Genomic DNA, 12,507 nt, shown 5'->3' on the forward strand with positions numbered 1-12,507 from the left:
GGTTGGCAGTTTTTTTCCACCCCTCCAAGCTTGTGTGTTTTGTCCCCATCCTGTAAGGTTAGGCCAGATTTCTGCATGTGCTGAGTAGCCATTTGCAAAGGCTCATTCTTACTACTCTTAGGGGCACACACTGGGAGCTGGCCACAAAGTGCGAAGGTGTGTGGTTGAAGCTTGTAAAGCATTTGGGATGCCCATGGATCAGTTGAGGGGATCTGAAGGTGAGGCATCCCCAGCTCTCCAGGGTGGGGTTCCTCATGAGTCCTCAAAGTGGTTAGTAGAATCCATATTGCTCCCACACGTTCCATTCTGAGCCCAAGCTGTTCACTGATCCTCAGTCATGCAGTTTATGAGTCAGTGTTCTGGATGGGGTGAGAAAGAAATGTGCCTCTCTGGCAATTCTCACACAGATGGGGGAGCTGGGTGCTCATTCATGCAGTCCTATGTTCCTCCATATGAAAAATTATGGGCCTACCAGGTCTCTTTTGGCATTGAGGTGTGCCCCCTTTGGGGGAGGGATGATATGGCCAAAGTGGAACTATTCCTTCTCCTTTCTTCAGTGCTTTCAATCTCAGATTTTTTTTCCCCTTCAATAGTCAGCTGGCATTTCCCCACTGGACTTTCAGACTTCCACAAAGGTACTCTTTTCTGTGGTGATTTTCAAACTTGATATTCTTTGGTAGGGGGAAGATGGTAGAAAACCTATTCTGGGGGCGCCTGGGTGGCGCAGTCGTTAAGCGTCTGCCTTTGGCTCAGGGCGCGATCCCAGCGTTCTGGGATCGAGCCCCACATCAGGCTCCTCTGCTGGGAGCCTGCTTCTTCCTCTCCCACTCCCCCTGCTGTGTTCCCTCTCGCTGGCTGTCTCTCTCTGTCAAATAAATAAATAAATAAAATCTTAAAAAAAAAAGAAAACCTATTCTGCCATGTAAATGATGGTCACTTATTCATTTTATTTTCAACTTTTTAATATCCTGTCACTTTAAGTGTGTCTCTTATATACAACACATTGCTGCATTTATTTATTTTTGTTTGTAATCCAGTTTGAGGATCTGTATCTTTTTCATCATGGGGTTCACTGATGTATTCTTTTTATAATTACTATTATAGTAAGACTGATTTCTGCCATCTTGTTCTTATTCCATTTATTTTGTTATTACTTTTCAACTATTTCCTATCTCTCATTAGAGGGATGGAGGGATACTTCTTAGTTTGTTGATTAAAAGTTATAAATTCTACTTCATTCTTAGCATGGATATTTTAAGATTCATCTGTGTTCATTTCCATCTATTGATTTCTTTTATTTTTTTAAAGATTTTATTTCTTTATTTGACAGAGATAGACAGCCAGCGAGAGAGGGAACACAGCAGGGGAGTGGGAGAGGAAGACGCAGGCTCCCAGCGGAGGAGCCCGATGTGGGGCTCGATCCCAGGACTCTGGGATCACGCCCTGAGCCGAAGGCAGACGCTTAACGACTGAGCCACCCAGGCGCCCCTCCATCTATTGAATCCTTAAACATATACAATTCTATTTCTTTGGATCATAACAAGTATATTATCTTTCTGTATGTTATTTTGGTCTATCTTCACAACCCATCATGTACATGTTTTCTAGAATTTTAGTTCTGGTTATGCATATAGATTTTCTTTCTTTTATTCTTTGACTAATACTTTCTAAAAAGATAAAAATGTTTTTTGGGTGTTGAGTTTGGTAAGTTCTTTATAGGTCTTGGGCCCTGGGTGTTATACACAACTAACGAATCGTTGAACACTACATCAAAAACTAATGATGTACTATATGCTGGCTAAATGAACATAATAAAAAATAAAAAGATAATAATGTACTTTATATGATTAATATAAATTATATTATCATTTTTATGTTTCATATTATTTGCATCATCCTTCTGGGTTTATTTATCCTCTTATTTGAGTATTTCTTTTAAGTGCTTTCATATTTGTTCTTTGTGTGGCAAGCTGTTTGAGGTGTTCTTCTAGTTTACCATCATATTTAAATGTCTTATTTCTTAAGGTGTATGTTTTCTTTATCAATCCCATTTCAGCATACTTAGAAATATCCATCCTTCTCTATTATACGAAATATGTTATTATTGCCTTCTCTCCCCACCTTCTCTTTACCTGTAACTCTCATTATATATTTTTATTTTGGTATCTGCACTTGTCTTTTGGTGCCTATATATCTAACTACCTATTTCTATGTCTAATCTCCTTATTGTTTTCTGTTGCTTTATGGGAGACCACATCAGAGCTGATCCAGCTCACCATTTTTGTTTTGGTTTTATCTCTCCAATATTAGCCTCATTGTTTTATTCTTTATTTCATTTATTGTGGTTTCCAGCACTATTTTTACCTGGTTATTTTTATAATGTTTTGTCCTTCATTTTGCCAATATCATTCTTATCTTTTTTAGGAAATTATACTTATTTTATTTTTTTTAAGATTTTATTTATTTGAAAGAGAGAGAGCGCAAGGAAGAGAGAGCACGAGTGCGGGGAAGGGCAGAAGGAGACAGAGAAGCAGACCCCCTGCCGAGCAAGGAACCTGACATGGGGCTTGGGCTTGATCCCAGGACCCTGAGATCATGACCTGAGCCAAAGGCAGATGCTTACCCAACTAAGCTCCCCAGACGTCCCAAATTATACTTATTTTAAATTCTTGCTGCTTCTGTTCCAGTAATTCATCTTTGCATCATATGTTATCTGGTGTGTAATCTTGCCCCTCTCTCTCAGTGGATATATTCCTAAGATGGGTGGTTGTTTTGGCTTCTGAACTCATGACCTCTGTATAGCATTAGCTCTACTGTCTAGTGATGCATATGAACAGAAGCTTAAGCCCTGGTTTGTGACCTTCTGGATAACTTAAAGGAATGACAAGGACGATCCTCAGGCCAGATAGCCCAAGTCATTATAGAACTGTTCCTTCCTAAACTGTCATCTTAAAAAATACTTTTTTTCTTTTGAATTTTCTTTTCTTTTCTTTTTATTTATTTGTGAGAAAAAGAGATAGAGAAAGCGTGCGTGTGCATACACGCCCAAGGTAGGGGAGGGGCAAGGAAGAGAGAGAGAGAGAATCTTAGGCTCCACACCTGCCATGGAGCTGGACATGGGACTTGATCTCATGACCCTAAGATCATGACCTGAGCCCAAATCAAGTCAGGCGCTTAACCAACTGAGCCACCCAGGTGCCCCATGAATTCTGTTTTAAACATTTTGCAAGGAGCAGCATTGGGAGAATACTGTTTCAATTTGTAATCCGTAGTCCATAATCTTTGGGGCTTTAGGGAGAGAGGATAGAGGAAATGGTGCTGAAGTGTGGCAGCACTTGTTTTTATTGTCTCCTCGCTCTAGCACGGCTCTAATGTTATCCTGAGAATGTTAGTAGCTAAAACTGTTTCTTTTGATTCTTTTTAAGAAATAATTTAAATTTAAATTGAATTAAGTCAAATTAAATTTTAGTTTTTAAAAGATTTTATTTATTTGACAGAGAGGGAGAGAGCAAACATAAGCAAGGGGAGTGCCAGGCAGGGCAGAAGCAGAGACTCTGCTGAGCAAGGAGCCCCATGTGGGGCTCAATCCCAGGACTCCGGGGATAGTGAACTGAGTGAAAGTCAGCCGCTTAACTGACTAGGCCACCCAGGAGCACCTAGTTTTATTTTATTCTAGAATGAGAGATCATGTATGTAAGAGAGGGGTGGGGGAGTGGCAAAGGGAGAATCCCAAGGAGACTCGATGCTCAGTGCAGAGCCTGACTCGGGGCTCAATCCCACTATCCTGAGAGCATGACCAGAGCAGAAACCAAGAGTCAGATGCTCAGTTGACTGAGCCATCCAGGCACCCTTCTTTTGATTCTTGTCTACAGTGGTGACAGGAAGGATAAAGCCCACCAACTCAACATTTAGAAATTGAACATTCTCAGACTCAGCCACAGAATCAGTAAACTCATTTCTTTGCTTATCTGTGACTTGGATTACATTCCAAAAGTGCCAGCATAAAGCCAGTTTAGTGAACAGTTTCATAAGTGCATGACCTGTCCTTTTTTTTTTTTTTGACAAGTTCATTTAGAAGCTGATGTGTTCCCTCCCTAATTAATTTGTAAATGCTTATATTATGAAGGCTGGGTGAAGCCCTGCTTAGTGTTCTTAAACTTTGACTTACACCAAGTACCCTCCTTCCTTATCTCAGCATATTTAGAGATCTCCAGGGCACATGGAGTTGATGTAGTCAGCTCTAATAATTCCTGCCAAATGTTCTGATTGGTGTTATGTGAAGAGTGCATAAGACCTTCATCGATCTGGCTACCGAAGGATGCGACTGGACATAAGAGAGATGTGAATAAGTTGGCCTTGCTGCAGAGGGATTTCAAGTAGAATGGCCAACATGTTTATAATCCCATTATTTTAAGCCAATAAATTTACTATCTATTCATACTAATTAAGCCCCAGTTTCTTGAGAAGGTTGTTGTTCATACTGTTATAATGGGTATCACTTATTAAACACTTAAGTATTGGCTTTTAAAATGTTTTACACTTATTATCTCATTTAATGCTCAAAACTATTGTATATGATAGATATGATTACTATCCACATTTTAGAGTTTGAGAAGAGGTCAAGTAACAATCCCAAGGCAACTCTTGTAGAAGGTTGGGAATCTGGGATTTGAACTAGAGCCTCTATTTTTGACCAGTATGTGGCACTGTGTTCTACTTCAGCACAGATTGTAGTAGAAATGTGGATTTGGGTGAACTTAATGATTGAAATATGGCTATTTAAGAACATCTCTATATCAGTTGATAGCTCAGTGAACTTGTGTTGGTTTGTAACCCTCTTGGAAGCTTCCTGGGTGAAATCTGAAATGGCCCTCGTACTCAGAGCACAGGGAGAGATGGAAGAAAGAAGAGGGCACTCTAGGTGGGTAGTGGCAGTTTTAATAAGCAAAGGGAACTTACATATGAGGCTTGTCTTGGGCAGCAGCAAGATGAATGGATCCCTGTACCCACCCACTGTGTCTTAAGAGTTTATAAAGAGGCCGTAACTGGATTCAGTCATGTATACCATGCAGGTGTTGTCAACACCACATCCCAAGGCTGTGTCCTTTGAGCAGCCCCTGGGAGCAGGAAAGGCAAGTGGAACCCACATTTCAAAGATAGGGGAGGGAGCCTCCAAGTACCAGGTTCAGCTCACCAGTCAATTGCTGGGGTCATGTCTTTTTGATGGTGTTCCCCAACAATTTGTAATAAATTAAAAATCATCACTAATCTCTAGCTTAGCCACCAAAGAATCCCAGATATTCATAATAACAATGACTTTACATATAAGACCTTTTATTTTAAATAACATGCACTCTTCAATATTTTCTGTGGTTCTGGAAATTTTGTCTCCTAACCAGTCCAATACAGCTTGTTTCTTAAATGCCCAAGAAGCATCATTCCACTCAACAATGTTACCACATATAAAACACATGGACACACCAGATGATGCTCCACTTGTACCTCAAATGGTAATGAACAATCTGTAGTGTATTAGGATATTACTAAGCTATGTGCAAGTACTCGGGTTTCCAAAAACTGTTTTCAGTTCCTTTGAAGTTGAGGCCCTACCACCAGTTCATATTCAAGCTGTGGTTACCTTGAATCCATGTGTAGAGTTCTTGGTACGGTAGTCCTATTTGGTTGCTTAAGGCTCATAATTTGGAACATTCTAAATATAAATCCATATTAATACTTTATATTCATTTTTAGTTTATGAAACAGGTATCCATGGCTTATGTTATAAACAAAAACAAAAACTTGGGGAAAAGTTAAAAGAATGGAGTCATATCACAAAATTTGTCCTTTCTAGTATCTAGCAAAAGTAAACAAACAGATGAAAATAAAATTACAATAGAAAAAGAAATCACCAGAAACTACAAAAGAGAGAGATTGGGAGATCTGAGCCATTAATCTAAAAAGATCCCAGCTAGAAAAGCAACAATAGATCCTTTGTAGAAGTAGGAGGCTTTTTACCTTGGCTCTAGAAGGTCTTCTAACCACAACTTCTAGAGAATGTAAGTTGATAAAATCTTGGGGGTTTTCACCTCATTTGAAGAGAAGTGGACTACATGTATAGCCTTTTAATTTTCCTTTAGGGAAGGATGAAATTTGTAATGGCTACAATTGAAAGATGAATGATAAAGGGGAGGAGAATCAAAATTATTGACACTTTGTCCAAAGCATAGTCTCCACGGCTCCATGAGGAAGAACAATGCCAATGCCGGATTTCCTTCAAAATGATGCTGATAATATAACTTCCTTTCTTAAAACTTCTCTGGACTCACCAATGTCAACTGAAAGATGAAACTCCATAGTCTGTAATTAAAAAATACCTTCATCATGGCCTCTCTGTCTCACTCTGAATCCTTATCTTTCCACTCTTCTAAATAAGCAATATGTTTGCCTCTTAAATTTCAAGTCATTTCTGGAAAATAGTTAATTCCCTCCTACTGTTCTTTTTATGGATTCTCATTTTTCCTCCTTAACAGCACTTAACCATGTTCTTTTATTTTTTGTAAACTTACTACATGAATTTACAGTTTAACACCTTTCTGTCTTAGTAGGCTGCAGATTCCTTAACTTAGGACATATGTCATTCATATATTTATCCTCAAGGGCCAGTTCAGCATTTGAAACATAGGAGACACTCAATACACATTTAGCAAGTGAAATCTATTTTTCACGGAAATGTATTGTCTTAAAGCTTCACAATCTTTTTGATGGTGTCCTTGAATGCTTGCTTCACTTGCTGATTTCTTAGAGTGTAAATGAAGGGGTTTAACAAGGGAGTAATTGAGGTAATGAGCACAGCTATTCCTTTGTTGAAGGCACCTTCTTCTTTTGCAGAGGGATTGATGTACATAAACATGCAGCTGCCATAAGAGAGGGAGACGACAATCACGTGGGAGGAACAAGTGGAAAAAGCCTTTGTCCTTTGCTGGGCAGAAGGGATCCTCAGAATGGTCCTGATAATGAATGTGTAAGAAAATGTCACCAGCACCAGAGTAACCACCAGAGTCACAACCGCCAGGAAGATGACCATCACTTCTAGGAGGCTTGTGTCTGAACAGGCCAGCTCCAGAAGGGGCCCATAGTCACAGTAATAGTGATTCAGAACATTGGAGGCACAGAAATCCACCTGGCTCATCAGGATGATTGGGGGTAAGATAGCTAGGAATCCTCCCAGCCAGGAGCAGAACACGAGTTGTATGCAGACCCTGTTGCTCATGATGGTCAGGTAATGCAGGGGTTTGCAGATGGCAACATAGCGGTCATAGGACATAGAAGCCAAGAGGTAAAACTCTGTTGCCCCAAGGAATATAGCAAAAAAATATTGAATCAAGCATCCAGCAAAACTGATGACTTTATTTCCTGTTGTCACGCTGGTCAGAAATCTGGGAATAAAAATGGATGTGAAGGAAATTTCTAAGAAGGAGAAATTCCGGAGGAAGAAATACATGGGGTTCTGGAGGTGAGGGTCTATTACAGTGAGAATGATGATAGTCAGATTTCCTAGGACACTTATCACGTAGGTGAGGAACAGAAAGATGCATATCACAGCCTGGACCTCAGGTTGATTGGTGAAGCCCAACAGAATAAACTCAGTAAACGTCCTGTTTTTCATTATTGACCTCTTGGAGATCTAAAGGAAAGAGGTGAATGATGAAAACTCACATTTCTTAGGTAGGAGAGACAAAGCTGATCCTAGTGAGTCATGTCATATATTACTCCCCATGCAGTTGACCTAAACCAGCATCGCGTTGCCCTGGACTTGGCTCCATGGAAGCCCAATCGTCTTCTATGTGAATGACCTTATTCCTAAAGTGTTTTTAATTTCCCAAGTTGACGTATTCCCGGACATTTTCCAGACTCTATTACAGAATAATTACTCACATTTTTTTCAGAAGAGTAATATTTCGAACCTATCCTTTAATCCCAAAGTGTTTACGAAATCTCCGCATTGAAGTTATTTTCCTCTGACTCTGTTAATTTCTCATACTTCTGTGCTTTTGGTGGAACTATTTCTATCAGATTCTGTTTTCTGTGCTTCCCTTTCCCCTGCTCGTGCTCTTCTCCCTTCCCTGCAGTCTTTGACGTTTCACTGGCTGTCTGCCATAGATCCTCACCTCCATTATTGTCCAAACCTCTAACTCCCTTGTTTCAGCAACCACCAGGACAGTCATCACATGGATATGGTTGAAGGTTTTGATGCGTCAGTGATTTTTTTCCTGCACCCCTATTTCTTTGGAAGCATAAATTTGTAATAGGCCTTTAAGATCTTTGGTTCAGTATGATCTCGTATTGTGAGCATTTTTGACTACCTGAACAAGGCACTGGTATCCATAAATCATAATAATTAGCATTTTCTTATGTTTTTCTGCTGTGTTCAAAGTCTTGTAGGTAGATTTGGGATAGATCTCTGAGAATAGAGATTTTGAAATATCCACAGGCAGCACCTCAGAGTGGATTTTGCTCAAAGTCTACAGTGTCCTCAAGACAAATTAAGGATGACAGTTTATCATGCCTCAAACGTTCTTGTTCTCTATTCTTGGCTTGTAGAAACCAGGAAAAGGGACATTCATGTTTCTGACAAGAAGAGTCCTTTGTAGATAAATCTGTAATCCCCAAGGAAGGAAGCTTTGTCAGTGGTGTCCTTTGTGCATTTTTCAATTTTTCTGATTCAGAGGCAAAGGGAATAGAAAGGTCCCTCTAATTCACATGCATACGGGTTAGAAAAAAATCATATCTTCAGAATCATTTTTGTCAATCTCCCCATTATTCCACACAACTGTTGGAGGCATGAGGTGATATTAAACTTTGACCTGGATTCTCCTTCAACCCCCCTTCCCTGTTTGTACTAACCTGTGGTCTTTGGCAAGTACTGCATTTTCATCCCGATTTTCACAATTGGTTGACTTCATGACCTACATTTATAGAATAATAACATCAGTGACTTTAAAAACATCCAGTGCTCACATCCTTGACAATCTGAATGACTGTGGTGGGATGTTTGCCTGTTCCTAAGAGGTAAATAAAAAGTGAGATGGGCCATGTGAGTCTCTGAGTAATATCAAATTTAATATGTTGTCTGTTGGCTTCCCATCAACATTCTACCCATCTCTCTCTCTCCCTTTGTTGTAGGAGTCATTAGCCATAGATGACTATATTTTCTTATTTTAAGAAATTGAATTATAATTGAAATACAATATTACATTAATTTCAGGTGTGCAGCATAGTGATTTGATATTTCTATGCATTATGAAATGGTCACCAAAACAGGTCTAGTTTTTATCTGCCACCATAAAAGTTATCACAGCATTACTGATTATCACTTATGCTGTACATTATATCCCTGTGATTTATTTATTTTATAACTGAAGTTTGTACCTCATAATCCCCTTCACCTATTTTTGCTTCTCTCATCCCAGCTTTTCCCCACTCTGGTAATCATCAGTTCATTCTTTTTATTTTTATTTATTTTTAAATTTTTTATTATGTTATCTTAGTCACCATATAGTACATCCCTAGTTTTTGATGCAATGTTCCATGATTCATTGTCTGCATATAACACCCAGTGCTCCATGCAATATGTGCCCTCCTTAATACCCATCACCGGCCTATCCCAATCCCCCACCCCCTTCCCCTCAGTTTGTTTCCCAGAGTCCAGAGTCTCTCATGGTTCATTCCCCCTTCTGTTTACCCCCCCTTCATTCTTCCCTTTCTCCTCCTACCGATCTTCCTGCTATTTCTTATGTTCCATAAATGAGTGAAACCATATGATAATTGTCTTTCTCTGCTTGACGTATTTCACTTAGCATAATCTCCTCCAGTCCCGTCCACGTTGCTGCAAATGTTGGGTAATCGTTCTTTCCCATCAGTTCATTCTTGTATCTATGAGTCACTTTGTGTTTTGTTTTGTGGGTTTGTTTCTTAGATTCCACATGTAAACTTTGTACTCTTTTCTTAATGAAAGTACCCGAGTGTGTGGGGCTTACCGAGGACGTGTATTACCTTCCATTCTATGAATCCAAACCAGAATCCAATCATAGTTCCAGAGGGACATAGTCCCTCACATATATAATAAAAAAGAAAAACAAACAAGTAATCCCTATCCCAGCAATGATAGAATCAGAGAAGTAGACTTTGATAGATGGACAATTCCTTAATATTTTTGTTCTCAGGGAGATTATGTTGAAGTCAGAAGGCAGGGTTTGGGCTTCTCTGCAATCTCTGTGTTAGGCAGAGTGACACAGGGTTTATCTGCTCTTTTGAGAACAGGCCCATGGGGATCAATTTCCTGAAGAAGCTAAACATGCCCTGTGGACTTAAGTTTAAAAGCTTCACATGAATCTCAATTGTTGACAACTTTGAGAACAAGTTGTAAACATATGGCTGAGGAGAGAAGGTCCAGACAGACCATGATATGGGTTCCATGAGAGAATGTGTCACAGACATGAGGTTTGTAGTTAAGAGCAATGGAGCGAGATCCCTGGGGATTGGTGTGCCTGGTCTACTCAATCTTCCTATTATCTTTCCCTTTAATGATGCAGTTTGGCCAGTGCTCAAACCTGAAGTAGATGAATTCACTTCACAGTGAGTTACCAGAACCTTAATGCCTTCATAGCCTCCATTAAGATCTGCATACCTAATTTTACTAAAATTAATAGGAATCAGCAACTGGAAAATATTTTACCGTTATAGATTTGGCTGATATGTTCTGCTCTATGAGTAGTTCTTTACCTTTGAAGGAATGATAGATTTTCACTCACCCCCCATGGGATATTTGGGGAGCCTTGCCAGTGCCGATACCTTTATAGATCTTAGCCATGTTCAACTTATTCTAAGAACATAGGTATGACATTATATTGATAACATCCTCCTGGAAGGTAATTCAAACTTTCCAATCAGGTAGCCCATTGAATCTTGCAAAATTCAAGGCACTGCTATTTCAGTAAAATCTCTGGACATTACTTGTTAGCCCAGGAATGATCCATATCTAATGCAGTAAGGAACCAACTCTTCACTGACATCAGCAGTTACTACTTTACAGTAGACTCGGTAGGAGAAGGAAGGGAAGAATGAAGGGAGGGGGTAAACAGAAGGGGGAATGAACCATGAGGGACTGTGGCATCTGGGAAACTAACTGAGGGCTTCAGAGGGGAGGGGGGCGGGGGATTGGGATAGGCTGGTGATGGGTATTAAGGAGGGCACATATTGTATGGTGCACTGGGTGTTATACGCAAATAATGAATCATGGAACATTGCATCAAATACTGGGGATATACTGTATGGTGACTAATACAACAGAATAAAGATTAAAAAATAAAAAAACAAAAAAAGTAGACTCAACATTTACTGTGTTTATTTGGGTTTCAGAGGTGATATCTTCTTCATGTACAAATTTTATTTAAATTCATTGTGCTGTTACTCACAATTGGCTCACTTTGAATGGACCATCCAATGACAAAAGGCTCTAGAGTCTGTCTAAATTGCAGTAAAATAGACACTCCCATTGGTGTTCCCCCAGAAGTTCCTTCATTGTAGAGGATTCAACAACCTCTTTGCATTCCTTCTAGAGTTTCCAGATCCGCCACAGTGGCCATAAATTGTTCATGGTCTTCTAGGGCATGAAGCTGTGTTCCTTGGCTGAATCAACACACCATTGGGATGGCAACTGTTGGTTGTATGGTGGGCTCTTCTTGAGATGAATGCTTTCACAGGTCCTGAACTTGTGATTCCCTGAACCCAGTTGCCCATTGTGCCTTTGGTCATTGAGGCAGTACTCCACAAACTTGGCATGGCCATAGAGGCCTCATTAGGAAAAGGAAAATGCTGCTTATGGAGCCAAACTGGGCTTTCGGTCATATCCCACCTGTAGGTTATCAGTTCTTTGCTAGATGCAATAGTGCCTAGAGGTCACTCCTCTCTTGTATCCATTGGCTACCTAGGGACTCCACTGGGATTAACAGAATGATAGGAAAGGGAGTTTGTAGTTGGTATAGGTGTCAGCAGCACTGTCATGCATGATAGAGTGTACTGAAGAGCTGCTGCATTCCATTTCCTAACTGGAACATCCCTAATCAAAGATGGGAACCATGGGTCAGCAGTTATCTTAGCACTAGAGGGTGTCCTGGCCAACACTTGGTTCCTTCTGCACCTTTTTATAGACCCTAGGCCTTTGTCAATGGTATGGTCATCTGGTCTGACTAATGGCAGCAACAACAATTCCTTATCTAAGGTGTTCCTCCCTCTCTGTTGGGGAAAAGAACTTTGGGAATTTCTTGCCTCCCAGAAACCCAAAATACAAATCAAGGCCACACATATTCTCCACATACAAGAATTCAGTTTTCAGGGGCTCATTGCAATGCACAAGCAGATAAATTGGCTTTGATTTCTGAGACACATATTGGCACAGCCTCAGATCTGATCTAACTTTGGACTAGTGGGCCTGTGAAATATCAGGCC

At 40.0% G+C, this 12,507-nt stretch overlaps 1 protein-coding gene and 1 long non-coding RNA gene across 2 annotated transcripts in view; one reads left to right on the forward strand and one right to left on the reverse strand.

Annotated features, from left to right (window-relative positions):
* The window catches only part of LOC148108700 (uncharacterized), an 89,772-nt gene extending 88,043 nt beyond the window's left edge, over positions 1-1,729 (forward strand). Inside the window, exon 4 of the long non-coding RNA XR_015727237.1 lies at positions 1,331-1,729. This is a non-coding gene — a long non-coding RNA (uncharacterized LOC148108700). The remainder of the gene's footprint in view (positions 1-1,330) is intronic.
* Positions 1,730-6,739: 5,010 nt separating this feature from the next.
* LOC148108703 (olfactory receptor 6C4-like) lies at positions 6,740-7,892 on the reverse strand. The gene has a single exon (XM_087869113.1). It carries the CDS (start codon positions 7,664-7,666, stop codon positions 6,740-6,742), a length of 927 nt encoding a protein of 308 aa, XP_087725239.1. The 5' UTR covers positions 7,667-7,892.
* Positions 7,893-12,507: the final 4,615 nt, after the last annotated feature.

This window comes from Ursus americanus, chromosome 17, assembly GCF_024610735.1.
Source record: "Ursus americanus isolate L20-20 chromosome 17, mUrsAme1.1.p, whole genome shotgun sequence".
NCBI lineage: Eukaryota > Metazoa > Chordata > Mammalia > Carnivora > Ursidae > Ursus > Ursus americanus.

Excerpts from the sequence above, each read along its gene's own strand:
- LOC148108703 (XM_087869113.1), bottom strand. The coding sequence starts at position 7,666 with ATGAAAAACAGGACGTTTACTGAGTTTATTCTGTTGGGCTTCACCAAT.